Raw genomic sequence first — 20,664 nt, forward strand, 5'->3', positions numbered from 1 at the left:
GAAGAGCGAAACTGAGAGTGGGAGAGAAGGAGGCTTTGAGAGAGAGAGGGAGACAATTTATGTGATAGAGAGGGAGGCTATGAATGTGTGCGGGAGGAAGGGAGACTGAGCAAGAGAGGGAGACAATGAATTTGTGCGAGAGAGGGAGACTGAATGGGAGGGAGAGGGAGACTGTTAATATGAGAGAGAGGTGGAGACTTTAAATGTGAATGAGAGGGAGGCTGAATGTGAGAAAGAGAGAGAAAGAAAGAGAGAGAGATAGGGGAGACTGTGAGTGAGTTATTGGGGCTGAGTGAGAGAGAGAGGGCGATTGTGAATGTGAGAGTGAGAAAGGGAGACTTAGTGAGAGAAGGAGAGCCTGAGTGAGAGAGGGAGACTGAATGAGAGAGAGAGGGAGAGCGAGACTGAGGGATAGAGGGAGACAATGAATATGAGAGAGAGAGAGAGAGAGAGAGAGAGGCTGTGAATCTGAGATAGGGAGCGAGGGAGAATGACAGAGAGAAGGATAGCATGAGTAAGAGAAGGAGACTGAATCTGTGAGAGACGGAGAGCGAAACTGAGAGTGGAAGAGATGGAGACTGTGAGAGAAAGGGAGACAATGAAAGTGAGAGAGAGAGAGGCTATGAATGTGTGTGGGAGGAAGGGAGAATGGTTGAGAGAGTGACACAATGAATTTGTAAGCGAGAGGGAGACTGTGAATTTGAGAGAGAAGGAGAATGTGGATGCGAGAGAGGGAGGCTGGATGTGAAAGAGAGGGAGACTGGATGGGTGTGTGTGTGATGGAGAGAGAGCGAGAGAGAGAGACAGAGTTTGTGAATGTGCGTGTGAGAGAGGGGGAGACTGTGAATGTGTGTTAAACAGAGGGAGAATGTGAACGTGAGAGAGAGGAGAATATGCATGTGAGAGAGAAAGGGACATTGAGTGAGTGGGAGGGACTGAGTATGAGAGAGGGGAGTGATGGAAACTGAGTGAGATAGAAATGGATACTGAGGGAGTGAGAGAGGAAGACTGTGAATGTGAGACAGAGGGAGCCTGTGAATATGAGAGGCAGGGCGACTGAATATTAATGAGAGAGGGAGACAGATAATGTCAATGAGAGAGAGCGAGGAAGGCGGTGTGTGAGAGAGGTGGAGGCAGTGAAAGCGTGAGAAAGGAAAATGAGTGAGAGAGTGAGACTGTGAAATTGAGATAGAGAGAGAGATTGAGTGGTAGAGAGTATGAGATGGAGACAGTGAGTGAGAGAGATGAGACTGTGGTAGAGAGCGACGGAGACTGTGAATGTGTGTGAAAGAGAGGGGGGACACTGAGAGAGAGATAGTCTGAGATAGGGGGAGACTAAGTGGTGGAGACGGTGAATGCGCGAAGGAGGCAATGAGTGTATGAGAGAGAGGAAGACTGAGAGAGAGGGAGGGGGGAGGCTGTTAGTGAGAGAGACAGGCTGTGAGTGAGTGTAAGGTAGACAGTAGGTGAGAGAGAGGGAGACTATGAGAGAGGTAGATAGACTGTGAATGTGAGAGAGTGGGAGACAGTGAATGTGTGTGTGTGAGAGAGAGGCGGATAGTAGGTGAGAGAGGTGGGACTGAGTGACAGAGAGGGACTGTATTTGAGGGAGAGGGAAGTGAGAGTGAGTTAGAGGGCGGTAGAGACTGTGGATATGAGAGAGAGGGATGCTAGTGACAGATAGGGACTAAATGTGAGGGAGAGGGAGAGTGAGACTGAGTTAGAGGGTGGCGGAGACTGTGAATATGAGAGAGAGGGATGCTGACTGAGAGAGGGAAACAATGAATGTGAGAGAGAGAATGAGACTCTGAATGTTAGAGAGAGGGAGACTATGCGAAAGAGAGAGACTGCAAGTGAAAGAGGGAGGCTGTGAATGTGAGGGAGACTATAAGTGAATGAGTGAGATTGTAAATGTGTGAGAGAGACAGGGAAACAGAAAGAGAGGCAGAGAATGCGAGTGGGAGATGGGGACATTGAGTGAGAAAGAGGGACGTTGAATGTCAGAGAGAACACGACTCTGAATGAGAGAGAGAGAGAGGGAGACTGTGCATGTGAGAGAGGGAGAGGAGACTGAGTGAGAGAAAGGTGAATTAGCGTGAGAGGGAGGCTATGAAATTCAGATGGAGTGAATGAGAGAATGAGTGAGAGAGTGAGTGTGAGATGCAGACGATGAGTGTGAGAGAAGTGGCTGTCGGTGAGAGGGAGATGGAGACCGTGAATGTGTGTGTGAGAGAGAGAGAGAGACTAAGAGAGATAGTCAGAGACAGGGGGAGACTGAGAGGTGGAGACTGTGAATTAGAGAAGGAGGCTGTGAGTGTGTGTGAGAGAGGATGACTGAGTGAGAGAGAGAGAAAGAGAGTGAGGCAGTTAATGAGAGAGGCAGACTGAGTGAGAGAAGGGGAGACAGTAGGTGAGAGGGAGATTGTGAGAAAGGGAGACAAGGACTGTGAATGTGTGAGAGAGAGGGAAACAGTGAATGTGTGTGAGAGGGAGACGGAGACTGAGTGAGAGAGAGTGGGCCTGAGTGACAGAGGGGGACTGAATTCAAGGGAGAGTTGGAGTGAGACGGAGTGAGAGGGAGATAGAGACTGAGAATATGAGAGGGGTGGTGGGGGGGGGGGGGGGGAGATTGACTGAGAGAGAGAGAGACAATGAATGTGAGAGGGAGAAGGAGACTCTGAATGTGAGAGAAAGGAACTCTGTAAGCGAGAGTGAGACTGTAATTGAAAGAGGGAGACTGTGAATTTGAGAGAAAGGGAGACTGTGAATATGAAAGAGAGGGAGACAATGAATGTCAGAAAGAGAAGGAGACTGTGAATTTGTGAGAGAGAGGATTAATGTAAGTTAGGGATTGAGACTGTGAATCTGTTTGAGAGAGAGGGAAACTGAGAGAGAGACGGAGTATTCGAGTGAGAGAGATAGAACCTTTGAGTGAGAAAGGGGGACATTGAATCTGAGAGAGAGAACAGGACTGAATGAGAGAGAGGGGAGACTGTTCATGTGAGAGAGGAAGATGGAGACTGAGTGAGAGAGGGATTGTTTGAGTGAGAGTTGTAGACTGCATGGGCGAGAGAGGGAGAGCGAGACTGAGTGAGAGAAATGGAGACTGTGAGAGAGAGAGGTAGACAATGAATGTGCGTGAGAGAGACTGTTACTGAAAGAGGACTACCGTGAATAAGGGAGAGAGGAAGACTACGAATGTGAGAGGGAGGAAGACTGAATGTGAGAGAGAGGGAATGAGAGGGAGACTCAGATAGAAGGAGGCAAGGCAGGAGATTGCAGGGGCTCTGACCCGAATTTTTAATCCCTCTCTGGCTACGGAGGAGTTGCCAGAGGACTAGAGAACAGCTAATATGTTTGCGCTATTTAAGAAGCGTTGTAGAGATAACCCAGGGAACGACAGACCATTGAATCTCACGTCAGTGGTAGGGAAACTATTGGAGAAAGCCCTGAAGGAGAGCGTATATCTCCATTGGAGAGGCAAGGTTTGATCAGGTATAGTCAGCATGGCTTTGTCAGAGGGAGGTAATGCTTAACACATTTGATTTATTTTTTGAGGAGGTGACCAGGTGTGTTGATAAGGGTCGTGCACCTAATGCAGTTTACATGGATTTCAGCAAAGCCTTTGACAAGATCCCACATGGGAGATATATAAAATGCACATGGAATACAGGGTAATTTGAAAATGTGGATTAAAAATTGGCTTAGTTGCAGCAGGCAGAGGCTGATGACAGAAGGATGCTTCAGTGACTGGAAGACATTGTTAAGGGGTATCACAAGGATATGTGCTCGGTACCCTATTATTGCCCTTTTGTATAAATCACATAGATGACTATGGGGGGATAGGATATGTAAGTTTGCGGATGACACAAAAATTGGCCGGATTGTTAACAGTGAGGTTTAGTGTCTTGAGCTGCAGGAAGGTATCGATGGGATGGTCAAATGTGCAGACAAGTGGCAGATGGACTGTTTCCCTGAAAAGTGTGAGGTGATACACTTTGGAAGGAGGAATTTGACAATGAAATATTCAATGAACGTCATGGCACTAGGAAGTCTGAGGAACAAAGGGACCTTGGCGTGTGTGTCCATTGATCTCTGAAGGCAGAGGGGCACGTTGGTGGGCTGGTGAAGAAGGCATATGGGACAATTGCTTTTATCAATCGAGGCATTGATTACAAAAAGTAGAGAGGTCATGTTGGAGTTGTATAGAACCTTGGTGAGGCCACAGCTGGAGTACTGTGTGCATTAGGTTGTTTTCGTTGGAGCAGAGAAGACTGAGGGGCGATCGGATCGAGGTGTGCAAGATTATGAGGGACATGGGCAGCGTGGATAGGGAGCAGCTGTTCCCCTTAGTTGAAGGGTCATTCAGAGGGGGCCTTATGCTCAAGGAGAGGGGCAGGAGGTTTAGGGGTATGTGAGGAATAAAAACAACCTAGAGGTTGGTGACGGCCTGGAATCCCTGCCTGAGAGGGTGGTGGAGGTGCGTTGCCTCACATCCTTTAAAAAGTAACTGGATGAGCACGTCAATGCTATGGGCCAAGTGCTGGTAAATAGTATTAAGTAGGTGGGTCGGGTGTTTCTTACGTGTCGGTGCACACTCGATCGGCCGAAGGGCCTCTTCTGCACTGTGCTTCTGTGATCCTGTGATGAAGAGAGATGGAGGCTGCAATTGAGAAAGTGAGAGGGGGAAACTGACTGTGAGAGAGAGATGAGGAAACTGTGAGTGAGAGATTGGGATTATGAGTGAGAGAGAGAGGGATACTGTGAACGTGAGCGAGAGAGGGAGAGTCTGAGTGAGAGAGATAGAGCGAATATAAGAGATATGCAGAGAAAATAATTGTGAGAGAGAGGGAGGGAGGCTGTGAATGTGAGAGAGAGAGACTGTGAGTGAGAGTGGGAGAGGGTTAATGCGAATGTGAGTGAGAGAGGAAGACAATGAGTGAGAGAGAGATGGAGGCTGATTGTGAGAGAAAGGAGAATGAGTGAGAGAGGGTGGCTGCCAAATTGAGATAGATGGAGACTAAGTGAGAGAGAGTGCGAGAAGGGGACTGAGAGTGAGAGGGAGATGGAGACTGTGATCGTGAGAAAGAGAAAGAGAGGGAGACAGAGAGAGAGTCTGAGAGAGGGGGAGACTGAGAGATAGAGTCTGTGAATAAGAGAGGGAGGTTGAGTGAGGGAGAGAGAGATGGATACTGCGAGTGAGAGAGATGGATATTGTGAGTGATTGACAGGAAGACTGAGAGACAGGGTGAGTGTGAATGTGAGAGAGTAGAAGACTGTGAATGTTGGATATTGTGAGACAGTGAAAGTGAGAGAGAGGGAGATTGACTGAGAGAGAGGGAGGCTGAGTAAGAGGGAGGGACAGACTGTGAGAGAGGGGGAGATTGAAATCCATTGAGAGAGAGATGGAGGCTGCAAATGGGAGAGTGAGAGAGGGAGACTGAGAGAGAGAGTGGGGGAGGGGGGGAAACACTGAGTGAAAGATTGGGAATATGACTGATAGAGAGCGAAAATCTGAATGTGAGTGAGAGCGGGAGAGTCTGAATGATTGAGGAATACTGAATGTGAGAGAGAGTGGAGACAATGAATGTGACAGAGATGGAGGGAGGCTTCGAATTTGTGAATGTGCGAATGTGAATGAGATTCTGAGTGAGGGACTGTGAACGAGTTAGAGAGAGAGACTGTGAGTGAGAGAGGGAGACAATGAATATATGAGAGATGGAGACATTCTATGTGTGAGAGAGAGTGAGACTGTCAGTGAAAGAGGGACAATGCGAATATAGGAAAAGGGGGACTGTGAATGTTAGAGAAAGGGGGCTGTGAACGTGAAAGAGAGGAAGGCTGTGAACGTGAGCGAGAGGGGGACTGTGAATGTGAGGGAGACGGAGACTGTGAATGTGAAAGATAAGGAGACTGAGAATGTGAGGGAGAGGGAAACTGTAAACGTGAGAGAGAGGGAGACTGTGAATGTTAGAGAGGGAGAGGGAGACTGAGATTCAGAATGGGATAATGTTAGTGAGCTATTTGGGCAGAGAAAGAGAGAGAGACGGAGACTGTGAGAGAAGGAGACTGCATATATGAGAGAAGGAGAGACAGAGAGACTGTGACAGAGAGAGCCTGACAATGCATGTGATAGAGAGAGGGAGTCTGTGATTGCGGGAGAGAGAGGGAGACAATGAATGTGTGTGAGAGAGGGAGTCTGAATGAGGGAGAGAGACTGAGTGAGAGAGGGATACTGAATTTGCTCTAGAGCGAGAGAGGGACTATGTGAATGAGGGAGAGAGAGAGAGAGAGCGAGAGGGAGGCTCATTGAGAGAGGCAGAGTCTGATTGAGACAGGGAGACTAAATTTGCGAGAGCGTGGGAGCGAGGCTGTTAGTGAGAGAAAGATGGCGACAATGAATGTGCGAGAGAGAGGGAGACTGAATGTGAGAGAGAAGGAGATATTGAATGTGATAGTTGGTGACTATGAATTTGAAGAGAGTGATAGTGAATGCGAGAGGAAGAGGTAACTTGTTAATCGTTGTGAGAGAGAGGTGGACTGTAAATGTGAGAGAGAGGAGTTAAATTGAGAGGGGGCAGTGAATGTGAGAGAGAGGGGACTGTGAACGTGAGAGAGAGAGGGAGACTGAATGTATTTGTGGATGTATGTCTGTGTGAATGTGTGTGTGTGAGAGAGAGAGAGAGGGAGAGAGGGAGGGAGACTGAGGGGGACTGAGAGAGAGAGCGACTGAATGTGTGAGAGAGGGAGAGTGAGGCTGAATGAGAGAGATATGGAGGCAGCGAATGAGAGAGAAATAGGGAGACTGATTCAGAGATGGAGAGTCTGAGTGAGAGACGGTGACTGAATGTGAAAGAGAGAGAGAGAGAGAGAGGGATGCCGTGAACGTGTGTGAGAGTGACAGAGAGAGACTGAGTGGAAGAGAGGGATAATGTGAATCTGATAGAGAGGTAGATAGATGGAGACTGTGAACTTGAGGGAGGGGAGACTGTGTGAGAGGGGGAGACTGCGAATATGAGAGAGAGAGACTGAGTGAGAGAGAGATGGAGAATGTGATTGAGAGGGAGGAAACTGTGAGTGTGAAAGAGATGAAAGCTCTGATTGAGAGAGCAGTGACTGTGAGTAAGAGAGAGATGGAGGCTGTGAATGTGAGAAAGATAAATAGAGGGAGCCTGGGAGAGACAGTCAGAGACAGGGGGTGACTGAGAAATGGAGACGGTGAATGAGAGAGGGAGGCTGTGAGTGTGTGAGAGAGAAGGTGGCGGTGAGTGAGACAGAGAGGGATACTGTGAGTGTGAGAGAGGGAGACTTTGAATGTGGGAGAGATGTAGACGTTGAGACGGAGAGGGAGAATGAATGTGAGATAGACAGAGTGGGAGACTGAGTGAGAGAGAGGGAGACTGAGTGAGAGAGGAGAGGGACTAAATTTGAGAGAGGGGGAGAGTGAAACCTAGTGAGAGAAGATGGAGGCTGAATATGAGAGAGTGGGAGTGGGCGACTGAAAGAGGGGGGAATTGAGAGTGAGAGATTGAAGCTCTGAGTGAGAAGAGAGAGACTATGAATTTGAGAGATAGCGAGACTGTGAATGTGAGAGAGGGGAAGACTGTGAACGTGGGGAGAGGGAGACTGTGAATGTGAGGGAGAGCTAGACTGTGAATGTGAGGGAGGGGGGAGACTGAATGTGAGGGAGGGGGAGACTGCATATGTAAGGGAGAGGGAAACTGTAAATGTGTGGGAGACTGTGAATGTAAGGAGAAGGAGACTGTGAATGTGAGGTAGAGGAGACTGTCAATGTGTGGGAGAGGGAGACTGTGAATGTAAGGTAGAGGAGACTGTCAATGTGTGGGAGAGGGAGACTGTGAATGTGAGGCAGGGGGAGACTGTGAATGTTGGGGAGGGGGAGACTGTGAATGTGAGGGAGAAGGAGACTGAATGTGAGGGAGAAGGGGACTGTGAATGTGAGGTAGAGGTAGACTGTGCATGTAAGGAGGGGGGAGACTGTGAATGTGAGAGAGGGGGAGAGTGTGAATTTGAGGGAGGGGGAGACAGTGAATGTGAGAGAGGGGGAGACTGTGAATGTGAGGGAGGGGGAGACTGTGAATGTGAGGGAGGGGGAGACTGTGGTGGTGAGGGAGGGGGATACTGTGAATGTGAGGGAGAGGGAGACTGTGAATGTGAAGGAGAGGTTCACTGTGAATGTGCGAGAGGGGGAGACTGTGAATGTGAGAGAGGGGGAGACTGTGAATGTAAGGGAGAGGGAGACCGTGAATGCGATGGAGAGGGAGACTAAGAATGTGAGAGAGCGGGAGACTGTGAATTTGGGGGATGGGGAGACAGTGAATGTGAGATAGGGGGAGACTGTGATTGTGAGGGAGAGGAGACTGTGAATGTGGAGGGTGGAGGAGATTGTGAATGTGAGAGAGGGGGAGACTCTGAATATGAGGGAGAGGGAGACTGTGAATGTGAGGGAGAGGGAAATTGTGAATGTGAGGGAGAGGGAAACTTTGAATGTGAGATAGAGGGAGACGATGCATTTGAGATAGAGAGAGGAGGTTGTGAATGTGAGAGAGACTGAGGGAGAGTGCCAGCGAAGGAGAGATACTGTGAATATGAGAGAGAGGGAGACTGAATGTGAGAGAGATGGAGACAGAATTTGAGAGAGACAGAAAGAGAGAGAGAGAGAGAGACAGAGAGAGTGAGAGTATGAGTGAGAGATGTGGGCTGTGAACGTGGGAGAGAGCGAGAGTGTGAGTGAGAGAGGGAAGCAATGAATGTGTGAGAGAAGAAGACAGTTAATGTGTGAGAGAGAGGGAGACTGTAAGCGAAAGAGGGACACTGTAAATATGGGAGAAGGGCTGCTGTGAATATGAGAGAAAGGGACGCTGTGAACGTAAGAGAGAGCGAGACTGTGAACGTGAGAAAGTTAGAGGCTGTGAACGTGAGGGGCAGAGAGATTGTAAATGTGCGGTCCAGGGAGCCTGTGAAATTGAAAGAGAAGGAGACTGTGAACAGGAGAGGGAGACTGTGAATGTGAGAGAGAGAGAGAGGCTTAATGTGAGAGGGAGAGAGGGAGACTGTGAATGTGATAGTGAGGGTGACTTTGAATGTGCGATAGAGGATGGCTGAGAACGTGAGAGAGAGGGAGACTGTCAATGTGAAAGAGAGGGAGAGAGAGAAAATTTGATTGTGTGAGAGAGGAGGGAGCCTGAATGTGAGAGAGAGAGAGAGAGACAATGAATATGGGAGAGATGGAGATGGTGAAAGTGAGAGAGAGAGAGGGAGACTGAACGTGAGAAATAGAGAGGGAGATTGAGTGAGGGAGGGACTGGATTGTGAGAGAGGGGAGTGAGACTCAGTGAGAGAGATATGGATGCTGCATATGAGAGAATAAGAGTGGGAGACTGAGAGAGAGAGGGGGGAAATTGTGGGTGAGAGATTGCGGCTATGAGTGAGAGAGGGAGAGAGGGAGACTGTGATTGTGAGTGAGAGAGGGAGGTTCTGAGTGAGAGAGATCATATGAATTTGAGAGAGAAAAGAATACGTGAGTGAGAGAAGGATAGAAACTTGAATGTGAGAGAGAGGGAGACTAAATGTGAGAGAGACAGAGACAATGAATGTGAGGTAGAGAGGAGGACTGTGAATCCGAGACAGAGAGGGAGACTGTAAGTGAAAGAGGTTGACGATGAATGTGGGAGAGAGGGAGACTGTGAATTTGTGTATGAGAGAGAGTGGGAAACTGGGAGAGAAGGACAGTATGTTAATGAGAGAGATATAGTCTGTGAATGAGGCGTGCAATGAATGTGAGAGGTAGTGGAAGACTGAATGAGATAGAATGGGAGACTCTGCATGTGAGAGAGGGTGAGGGGAACTGTTTGAGAGAGGGAGAGTCTGTATGAGAGAGGGAGAGAGAGACTGTGTTTGCGAGAGGGGGAGAATAAATGTGAGAGAGATAGGGAGGCTGCGAATGTGAAAGAGAGATAGGGAGACCGAGTGAGAGAGGGAGAGTCTTAGAGAGAGAGTGAGACTGAGTGTGATAGCGAGAGTGCCACTGAGTGAGCGAGAGATGGAGACTGAGTGACAGAGAGATGGAGACAGTGAATGTGAGTTAGAGAGGGAGAGTCTGAGTGAGAGAGAGGGATAATGTGAATGTGAGAGACAAGAAGAGGTTAAGTGAGGGAAAGCTGGAGACTGTGAATGTGAGAGAGAGGTAGACTGAATGTGAGAGAGAGGTGGGAACAATGACTGTGAGAGAGAGGGGGGGTGGGGGGATTTGAATGTGTGAGAAAGAGAGAGAGAGAATGTGAGTGAGAGAGTGGGAGGTAATGCCAATGTGAGAGAGAGAATAAGATGGTGAGAAAGAGCACGATTAAGACTGAGAATGTGGGAGAGAGGAAGACTGTGTATTTATCAGAGACAGAGAGAGAAATTGAGAGAGAGAGGGAGAATGTGAATGAGAGAGTTAGCGACTGTGAGTGAGAGAGGATGACAATGAATGTGGGATATAGTGGAAGGCTGAATGAGAAAGAGTGGGGGGGCTGTGCATGTGACAGAAGGAGAGGGTAACTGAGAGATAGGGAGAATCTGAGTGAGAGAGGGTGACTGAATGTGTGAGAGAGGGAGAACTAGAATGTAAGAAAGGGAGAGAATGAATGAGAGTGAGAGAGAGAAAATGTGAATGTGAAAGTGAGATACGGAGTCTGAGTGTGATAGTGAGGGTCTGAGTGAGAGAAGAGGAGAGTGTGAGAGAGAGAGAGCATGAATGAGAGAAAGATGGACACTATAAGTGAGAGAGAGGAGACTGTGGATGAAGGAGGGATCGAGACTGCGAATGTCAGAAAGATAAAGAGAGGTTGACTGAGAGAGACTGTCTGAGAGAAGGTAAGACTGAGATATGTATGTGAATGAGAGAGGGAGGATGAGAGTGGGAAAGAGAGTGGGAGGCTGTGATTGAGAGAGAGGGAGACTGAGTGAGAGAGAGAGAGACTATGAGTGAGAGAGAGAGTGAATTGTGATGAGAGGGAGAGAGGGATAATGTGAATGAGAGAGAGCGAGACTGAGTGAGAGAGAGAGAGAGGGGGGACTGTGAGTGCGAAAGAGTGACTGTGAGTGAGAGAAAGGGAGACAGTCATTGAGAGAGAGGGAGACTGCGTGAGAGAGAGATGGCAAATGTGCATGTGTGAGAGAGGAAGACTGTGAATGTGTGAGATAGCGAGAGGGAGTCTGAGTGAGAGAGAATGACGCTGAGTGACAGAGAGGGAGGAAATGTGAGGGTGAGGGAAATGGAGACAGAGAATCTAAGAGAGAGGAAGACTGAGTGAGACAGGGGGAAAATGAATGTGAGAGAGAAAGGCTGTAAATGAAAGAGGGAGGTTGTGAATGTGGGATAGAGGGAGACTGTGAATGTTGGAGAGAGGGAAACTATGAATGTGAGAGAAAGGGAGACTGTGAATGTGAAAGGGAGGGAGACTTAGAATGTGAGAGAGAGTCAGACTGTGAATGTGAGGGAGAGGCAGACTGTGAATGAGAGAGAGAGAGACTGTGAATGTATTTGAGATGAAGGCAATGAAAATGAGAGAGAGGGAGACTGTGAAATAGAGAGAGAATGAGAGAGAGAGAATGAGAGAGAGAGAATGAGAGAGGGAGACAGAGTGAAGCAGAGGGGGACTGAGTGAGAGAGTGGGACTGAATGAGAGGGCTTGGCACAGTGATATTGAGTGAGAGAGAGAGATGGAGGTTGCGAATGAGAGAGAGGGAGAGAGAGAGAGAAACAAAGACTGTGAGTGAGAGATTGAGTCGATGCATGAGAGAGAGGGAATGAATGAAAGAGGGAGAGTCTGATTGAGAGAGGGAGCTTGAATGTGAGCGATAGAAAGAGAGAGAGATAAAAACAAAAAGCTAAAAGCTACTGCGGATGCTGGAAATCCAAAACAAAAACAGAATTACCTGGAAAAACTCAGCAGGTCTGGCAGCATCGGCGGAGAAGGAATCAGTAAACGTTTCGAGCCTTCATGGACCTTCGGCAGAACTGGAGCATAGTTAGAAGAAGGGAGAAATATAAATTGGTTTAAGGTGGGTGGGGGGTGGGGGGGGGGGGGGGCGGTGGAGAGAGTCGTTCAAGAGAAACTGTTCCCACTGGGGGAAGGAGCGATAACGACAAAGATACAGACTTAAGGGGAATGGGAAAAGAAGCGATGGAGACATGAAGTGCATCAATATCTCTTTTCTTGTATCTTCATTGTGAATTATTTTTAGCACCTTTATCAAGGCCTTCCGAGATTTGATTGTTGTTAATTTGGAGATCAGGCTGGAGGTCAGGATACACATTTATTAGCAATCAGACATGGGGTGAATTTTCAATCTGATTTATGATTGTGAGCATGAGTAATTGGGATGTGAGAATTTTAAAATTAACTTCATGTTTGAACCTCTCCAATCAGGTTGGAGAATACAGGAAGAGGAGGCATCCATTCAGCCCCTCGAGTTTATTCCAGCATTCAGTGAGGTTTTGGCTGATCTGTGAAATAACTCAATCTGCCAGCCTTTGTCCCGTATCCTTTCAGATCGTTGGAGAATATAAACATGGCAATCCCTAATTAGAATTTAACCATCCATTGCATTTAACAGACGAGAGATTCAATCTTCGACTACATTGATATGTAGACGTATTTGTTAATTTCACTCAAGAAACTATGATTCTAATTTTTAGATCACGCCTCCTCATCCTCCACATCCGGACTCTCGGAAATAGATTCTGCCCACCTGATATCCTCAGGGTAGCTTTCAAATTTTGAACAAATCAGCCCCCCCGCCCACCCCCCTGCCCACCCGCCCCTCTGAAAGGGGAACAACAGTCTTACTTTGTCTAAAATCTCCTAATAATTTAACCCTTGGAATCCAGGATTCGTCCTGTTAAATCTACATGACAGTCCCTCCGATGTCAATCTATCATTCCTCAGGTGTGGTGCACAGAGCTGCTCACAGTTACTCCGTGTGTGATCTGACTAAGGCGTTATCAATCCAGCACATGGAGTCTACAAACTTGTCGGCCATTACAACAGATATAAAGGTCAGCACCCCGTCAGGCATTTATATTAATTTGTTAACCCGTTAAAAACATGTCATAATCTGTGTAAAGGATCCCCAAGTCCCTTTGGGCCTCCACCACTTGTGGATTGTCACTCATTAGAAACATCACTGTTTTAACCTTTTGATTACAGACTGTATGAACTCACACAAGGCAACGATCAGGCCCAATTGACACACTGTTGTCCATTCTGTGAACAATATCTCTTCATAATTTTACATTCTGTGTACACTGCTAACAATGGTATCTGTTCTTTTGTCCCAGGTACAGCACTGGAACCACCCTCAATAATATCACAACTTAAGTTTCGCTCCATAACGATTTTAAATGAACATGGAGGAGATTGATCACAATGTAAATAACTTACTCAGGAAACCGGTAATCAGCAGCAGAGTCCACATCACTGGGTGATATTCTGGGAAGGAAAAAAAAGAACTAGCATTAGAGGGAGTTAATGGAATTGGGAAAAGGAGGGCAATTTAATTAGGGATTGAGGCAGTGTATTGGAGGTTTATAGTGGGTGAACTGTAACCTCATTGGGACCCCAACATATAGAGTTTAAGCCCAAACCAATACCAGAGAATGCTGGAGATGCACAGCAGGTCTAACATCATCTGTGGAGACATAAAAAGAGTTAGCGTTTCGAGACCATTTAGCTCTTTCTTACATGTCTTGAACCAACACCAATTGCTTCGCTCCAATGCTTCCCTCTTTCCTTGTTCAATTGTCTCAATGGTTTAATGTCGATGACTTACTGACCTGCCGACTCTCTTCTCTAGCTCCTCCTCCAAGGCCTGCTGTATAGACACACTGCTAATACTCGAACACAATTCCATTACTGAGCCCTGTTCGCGGACAGGACAAGCAGCAGGCACACCCCACCGAGCCAATACCCATAAAGTGACAAATTCCTGATCATATTCGAAGGCCCATTCATAGCTGACTACATACCAGAATATTCAAATGCTCTGTGAGATGCAGTGGGGGTCCTTTTCACTTGCTTTGTCCTCTCTCTCAGGTACAATATGCTGTGCGTGGTGTCAGACTCTGTGACAATACATCCAGTACCGCCCATCCCTCGGAGGCAACATGTGACCACTGGCTGTGCTCTTTGGCTGAAACATTATCATTCATCTGTGATATACATTGTGGCATTCATGCAAATTCAAGTTTTCTTTTAATGAAACGCGTTGTGAAAACAAGGAAACTTGTATCTGATATTTGGAACAGTTTATTTGCCCCTTTGACATACCTGCCTCCCGTTGTCAATCATGGAGGGTGTAGGAGGACTGAAATTGTCTCCGGGTCTGAGCATTTAATGGTCAACGTTGTGTAATGTTCCGGGAATATATTTTCATTCCTTCTTGGGATGTGGGCATCGCTGGGTAGGCCAGCTTTTATTGCCCATCCCTAGTTGCCGCTTGAGAAGGTGGTGGAGAGCCACCTTGTTGAACCGAAGCCATCCATGTGTTCTAGGTACACCCACAGTGCTGCTTATCGGGAGGATGTTCCAGGATTTTCACGCAGCGTCAAATACGGAATGGCCAACGTAATTTCATGTCAGTTAGTTTAGTGGTTTGGAAGGGAAATTACAGGCGGTTGTCTTCCCATGTGGCTGATGCTTTTGACCTTCTAGATGCGAGCGGCTGTGAGTATGGAAGGTGCTGTCAGAGGAGCCTTGCCGAGTTGCGGTTTGGGATTTTAATGGAGACAGTTTTAGAAAGAGAACATTCACTCTGTCAATCCCTCCAGCATATTATTAGCGAATTTTACTGATCCAAGCTGTTTGTTTATAGATTTGCTTTTAAATTCAAATTCACAGACCCCAGGGGTGTAATTTGAAGTCACACTATCTGGATTGATTTTCCATTTCACTGATAAACCATTCAATTCGCCATCGCCTGGTCCCCAATAATCTTCATCAATCCCCATCCTCACCAAATTTACAATCTGTACCAATGACTTAAAGAGGTTACGGAGTGTTTTGTGTCCAATCTTGGTAACCGCACCAAGCTGGATAGAAATTGTCCTCGCCTTCAGCTGTTTCTCGATTCGAGGTTGATGTATCCTCGGGGTCGACATTTCCTGCTGTGGGTCTTCATGTGGATGAAGTGGCCGACTCCCTAGCCGCAGGGCATCGAGCACATAAGGCTGGACGTCCCACCAATTCGGGGGATCCGGAGAGCAGCATTCACTTCCTTTCCTTCTCTTCTCTGCGGCCACTCTGCCTCATCATAAAGCCATGGAGACCGAAAGCGTGATGCAGAATGATGGACACTTTGTCGCCATTTTCACTGCCTGGCAGCGAGCTCCTCCCAGTCATTAACGTCGATGCTGGCCCACTTCGAGGAGAGTTTCCAAGTGTTGCATTCGACCGTTGGCCATTGGAGAATTGAGAAACCAGGACCTGGTGGTGAGAGACACGTTTCCACCAACTGGACGCTGTGTCCAGGCGATTTATGTCGATTTTGCGAGAGTTTGGTCAGAATGCTCATGCAGCCAGCTTCAAGATGGACACGAGCGTCTGTGTGACAGCCCTCCCAGTGAATCCGGCGGAGTCACTGCTGGTGGAAATATCTCTACCCAGCTTGTCGGCATCACGGTAAAGTTGTGAGGAGGACACAAAGAGCTGGAAAGAGATAGTAGCAGTTGGGGTGAGCAGGCAACATGAAGGCAGGTCGAGTATCATGTGGGGAAGCGGGAGGTTATTTACTTTGGCAGGAAGAAGAGAAAAACAGAATGCTTTATAAACCGTGAGGGCGTTTTAAATGTTGATGCTCGGAGTAATTTTGGAATCTTAGTACAGGACACAGTACAAGTTAGCAAACAGGTGCTGTTTGAAGTGAAATTATATGTTTGTACTTCACAAGAGAAGGAGGTTTTGCTGCTTTTTTACAAGAGCTCAGTGAATGAAAGTGGAGCTCAGGCCACAGTCAAATCATCCACCATTGTATCGAATGGTGAGCAGGCTCTAGTGGCCGAATGGTCTACTCCAGCTCCTATTGGTTAGGAGGTCTCAGCTGCAGTAACACGGTTTCAGTCCTCTGATCTGAGGTAGGATATGTTTGAGTTAGATGAGGCGTGGCAAAGATTAACACGATCACTTCCCAGGATGAGAGGGTTGTACATTCATGAGTGAGCTGGAGCAAATTGGGGCTCTGAATTTCAAACAAAAATAATTGCTCCCATTGAAGCTTTTCAGTTTCTGATGCAGATCTGTAGATAGATTCAGACAGATTATATCCCGGCTGGAGGCTCCAGAACTGGATGGAGGCATCGGGGCGGCGAAGGTACATACCCAGAAAAGAAAAACAATAAAAATTGGGAAATAACAATACTGGTCTGAAACGGTCTAGTATGCTTTAAAATTGAACACCAATAAAAACTGGGAAATAAGAGTATGTGTGCGACCTATTTATTCCTTCTGGCTAGTTAGGAAAAAGGCATCAACCATGAAATAAAGAAGTTAGGAGCAATTTATATGGAGTTGAAGGAAACGTGAGCAATGAACTGGAAACAATGATGTTAGCCCTGGTAGCATGAGTTACCCATGAGCCATTTGGAACGACATGGCCGAAGGCGGTGTAACAAAACTTTGGGGGTGTGAAACAGAGAATCATCTCGATGTAGACACCAAGTGAAGGGAAACCGGTTCAGACCATCGGGGTCAGAGAGGACATTCCTGTCAGGGTTGAGATGGTGAGTGTGGCACTGGACCCGGGGGTACGGGCAGAGGAGAATTCCCATCGATGTGCACCCCAAGGTGGAGATGGCATCACCACCGGAGTTCCTCAGTTCAGTGTCCATAGCCCAACCATATTGAGCTGCTGCGTCAATAACCTTCCTTCCATCATAAGGTCTGAATTGGGGATGTTCGCTGATTGCACAATGTTCAGCACCAATCGTGACTCCTTAGATATGGAACCAGTCCATTTCCAAATGCAGCAAGACCAGGACAATATCCAGACTTGGGCGGACAAGTAGCAATTAACATTCGAGCCACACAAGTGCCCGGTAATGACCATCTCCAACAAGGGAATCTGACCAGCGCCCCATGACATTCAATTGCATGCCCACCAATGAATCGTCGACTATCGAGATCCTGGGGCTTAGCGTTGATCAGAAACTGAACTGGACTAGCCAGGTAAATATTGTGGCAACAAGAACCGGCCAGAGGCTATGAATCCTGCGGCGAGGAACTCACCTCCTGACTCCCCAAAGCCTGCCCACTACCTCCAAGGCACAAGTCAGGAGTGTACTGGAACACTCTCCGTTTGTCTGCATGGCTGCAGCTCCCACATCATTCAAGATGCTCGACACTGTACAGGACAACGCAGACTCGCTTGACTGGCATCACATCAACAAGCATTAACTGTCTGCACCACGGACACACATGTGCAGCAGTGTGTACCATCTACAAGATGCAATGCAGCAACTCTCAAAGGCTCCTTCGATACTAACTTTGAAGCACACGACCCCTAACGTCTAGAAGGGAAAGGGGAACAGAAATGTGGGAACACCACCACCTGGAAGTTCCCTTCACACGTTCCTGACTTGGAAACCTATCGGCCGTACCTTCACCGTCATTGGTTCAAATCCAAGGAGCTCTCTCCCTAACAGCACTATGGGTGTACCTAAACCACATGGACTCCCACCGTTCATGAAGGCAGCTCACCACCAAATTGCCAAGAGGCAATTAGGAATTGGCAATAAATGCTGGATCAGCCTGCGAATCCCACATCCCCTGAATGAATATTAAAAATGTGGGGAGAGTGGCATTGTACTAAGGGGGCAGAGAGAGAGGAGAATTCATTTCAGTGTCAATCCTAGGAAGGTGCAGTGTCCTTCGAAGAACAGCTGTCAGCGCGTGGGGCGGGGGCACAGTTAAGATTGTCATCCGCTTCTTGCAGACTGGGGGTCGAATTGAATGCGTGACTCCTGTCGGGTTTCGTTGCTACGTATGCTTCCCACTTTGTCTCCCTTTATTAACTATTGGATACGTTTGAGTTAATTGAACATGTTGGTTGATGAGACTTTGCTTGTTTGATAAATGCATTGTTATTTGATTTTGCTTCCGTTCAATAAACGTCAGTATTATTTCCGAATTCATTGTCTAAGACTCTGCCTGATGTGTCTGTTTCTGTCGAAATAAATCAGTTTGTAGGGTTAATTCAGGTTCCATGAATTAGTCTGTTCAATGCTAAATAAATTCAAGTATAAGTTCATCAAACCAAACAACCCATTTTAAAAGTACAAGGTGAGATTAATCTCCTCCTGCTCCAATGTCTAATGTTCTTCACTGCCGGTACAGTGGGCTAACTTCAGGGTGCAGGGGAGATTGTCAGCTCCCCCCCCCCCCCACCCCCCATTCACACTATGGGACCATTGTCAATAAGGAGGTTGCGTGATGCAGACAGGTACTGTGCTGAGCAGATTTCAATGATGCACACCGTGTATCAGAGATAAGGAAAGGTCAGCCAACATATATTTATTGGTGAGCTTACTGTGTTTGACAGCGACTGTTCACAGTAGAGGTGGAGATAAGATCTCTCAGAAACCACACATACAGGAACATGTGCAAACAGGAGCAAGTGAACTGAGAACTGTTTGAAATATGAGAGGAGGAGATGGTAATACGTTAATTTTGCCTTGTTCCAGTATTCAGAGGGTCCACAGCACATCTGTATTATTACAAGTTACCCATCTTGCACCCAGAACCATTAATAACCTTACAAAACACAGCCCCATCAATCTATGCCTTGACAATCCCAATTGACACGCCAAACATCTTTCCACTGACTTTGGTGTGATTGTGTGATTCCTGATATTAACCGTGAATAGCCCAAATCCAATTTCAAGGTTATGTCCCTCAGGAGCAGACCACTCAGTGATCTCAAAACTTGGCTAACCGATTTCTACTGCATGTCAAATTTGCTGCCAGTGCAGCTCCCCCTCAGTAGTGACCCACCGACATTGCAGAGCTCCCTCAGTACTGTCTCTCCGAGAGTGCGGCTTTCACACAGTACTGACTTCCTGTCAGTGCGGGTTCCCGCAGGACTGATCATCCGTCAGTGCAGCACTCAGTCACAAATGACTCGCCGACAGTGCGGGGCTCCTTCAGTACCGCCCCTCTGACAGTGCGGGTTATCCCTCTTTAATTTCCCTCCAAGAGTGCAAAACTCCCTCAACACTGACCCTCCGAGAGAACGGCACTCTCTCAGTACTGATCACCCGCCAGGGTGGCACTACCTCAGTATTGAACCTCTGACAGTGCAGCACTCCCTCAGGATTTGCCCTCCAACAGGGCAGCACTCCCTCAGCACTGAACCTCTGACAGTGCGGCACTCCCTCAGTACTGACTGGCTGTCAGGGCCGCACTTCCTCATTGCGACCCCTCTGACAGTACAGCACTACCTAATTACTGTTCATCTGACAGTGCAGCACTCCCTCAGTATTAAAACTTCCGACAGTGTGGCGCTCCATCAGTACTTAACACCCGACAGAGCGACACTCCATCAGGTCTGACACTCCGACAGTGCAGCACTCGCTCAGTACTGACCTTCTGACAGTGCAGAACTCCCTCAGCACTGATCCTCCCACAGGGAACACTGCCACAGAATTGACAATCTGACAGTGAGACTCTCCATCAGAACTGACCTTCCGATGGTGCGGCATTCGCTCAGCACTTTCTCTCTGACAGTGTACCACTTCTACAGACCTGGCACTTCGACAGAGCGACACTCCCTTAGTACTGACCCTCTGACAGTGGGGTACTCCCTCACTGCTGACCCTCTAACAATGCGTTGCTCCCTCAGTACTCACCCTGCAACAGTGCAGTAATCCATGAGTAATGAAACTCCAACAGCGCTGCACTCCTTCAGAAATGACCCTCGAACAGTGCAGCACTACCTCACTACATACCATGCAACAGTGTGGCACATCCTTAGTACTGACCCTCGGAAAGTTTGGACCTCTCTCAGTGCTGATGCTCCGACAGTGCGGCGCTCCCTCAGCACTGACCCTCCAACATTGCGACATCTGACTCACAAACCATCACATTGTCTTTCGCGTGGCCCCCAATAATCATCAAAAATCCCCATTCTCACCAAATTTACTATCTATGCCAACGACCTAATGAGGGGAGGGAGCTTTCTGTGTCCAAGCTTGGTCACAGCACCAAGCTGGACAGTAAATTTTCCTCACCTTCGTCTGTCCCTCGATTGGCTGATGTTGTCTCCTCGGTGTGGCCACTTCCTGTTTTGGGTCTTCATGTGGATGAACAGGTCAAGTCTCGTGCCGCCAAGTTTCACAGTCAAGGGGCAGGACGTACCACAATGTATTGCATTTCGGAGAGTAGGATCTGGTCCTGTCCTTCCCTTCCTTTCGGCAGCTCTGCCTCATCATTAAGTCATGGCTACTCAAAGAGTGTTGCAGAATGATTGACATGTTGTCACCATTTTTAACAACTGGCAGCAAGCTTCTCCCAGTCATTAGCGCCAATGCTGCCAAAATTCGAGGCGAGTTTCAAAGTGTTCTCCTGGAACAATGGCCATTGGAGAGTTGAGAAAACAGGGCCAGGC

General features: G+C 47.7%; 1 protein-coding gene across 3 annotated transcripts in view; it reads right to left on the reverse strand.

The window, feature by feature from the left end:
* Positions 1-20,197, reverse strand: part of LOC144672631 (pancreatic secretory granule membrane major glycoprotein GP2-like) — a 79,977-nt gene extending 59,780 nt beyond the window's left edge. For 2 of the 3 annotated variants that reach the window (XM_078534480.1, XM_078534479.1), the window contains exons 1-2: positions 14,036-14,235; positions 13,452-13,499 (exon numbers count right to left, since the gene is read on the reverse strand). In XM_078534480.1, coding sequence (XP_078390606.1) covers positions 13,452-13,499; positions 14,036-14,159 — 172 coding nt within the window. In that variant the 5' untranslated portion in view covers positions 14,160-14,235. Of the gene's footprint in view, positions 1-13,451; positions 13,500-14,035; positions 14,236-19,643 lie in introns of those variants that run through there. The other variant, XM_078534481.1, reaches the window with a different exon arrangement.
* Positions 20,198-20,664: the final 467 nt, after the last annotated feature.

Source organism: Cetorhinus maximus, chromosome X (assembly GCF_964194155.1).
Source record: "Cetorhinus maximus chromosome X, sCetMax3.hap1.1, whole genome shotgun sequence".
Lineage (NCBI taxonomy): Eukaryota > Metazoa > Chordata > Chondrichthyes > Lamniformes > Cetorhinidae > Cetorhinus > Cetorhinus maximus.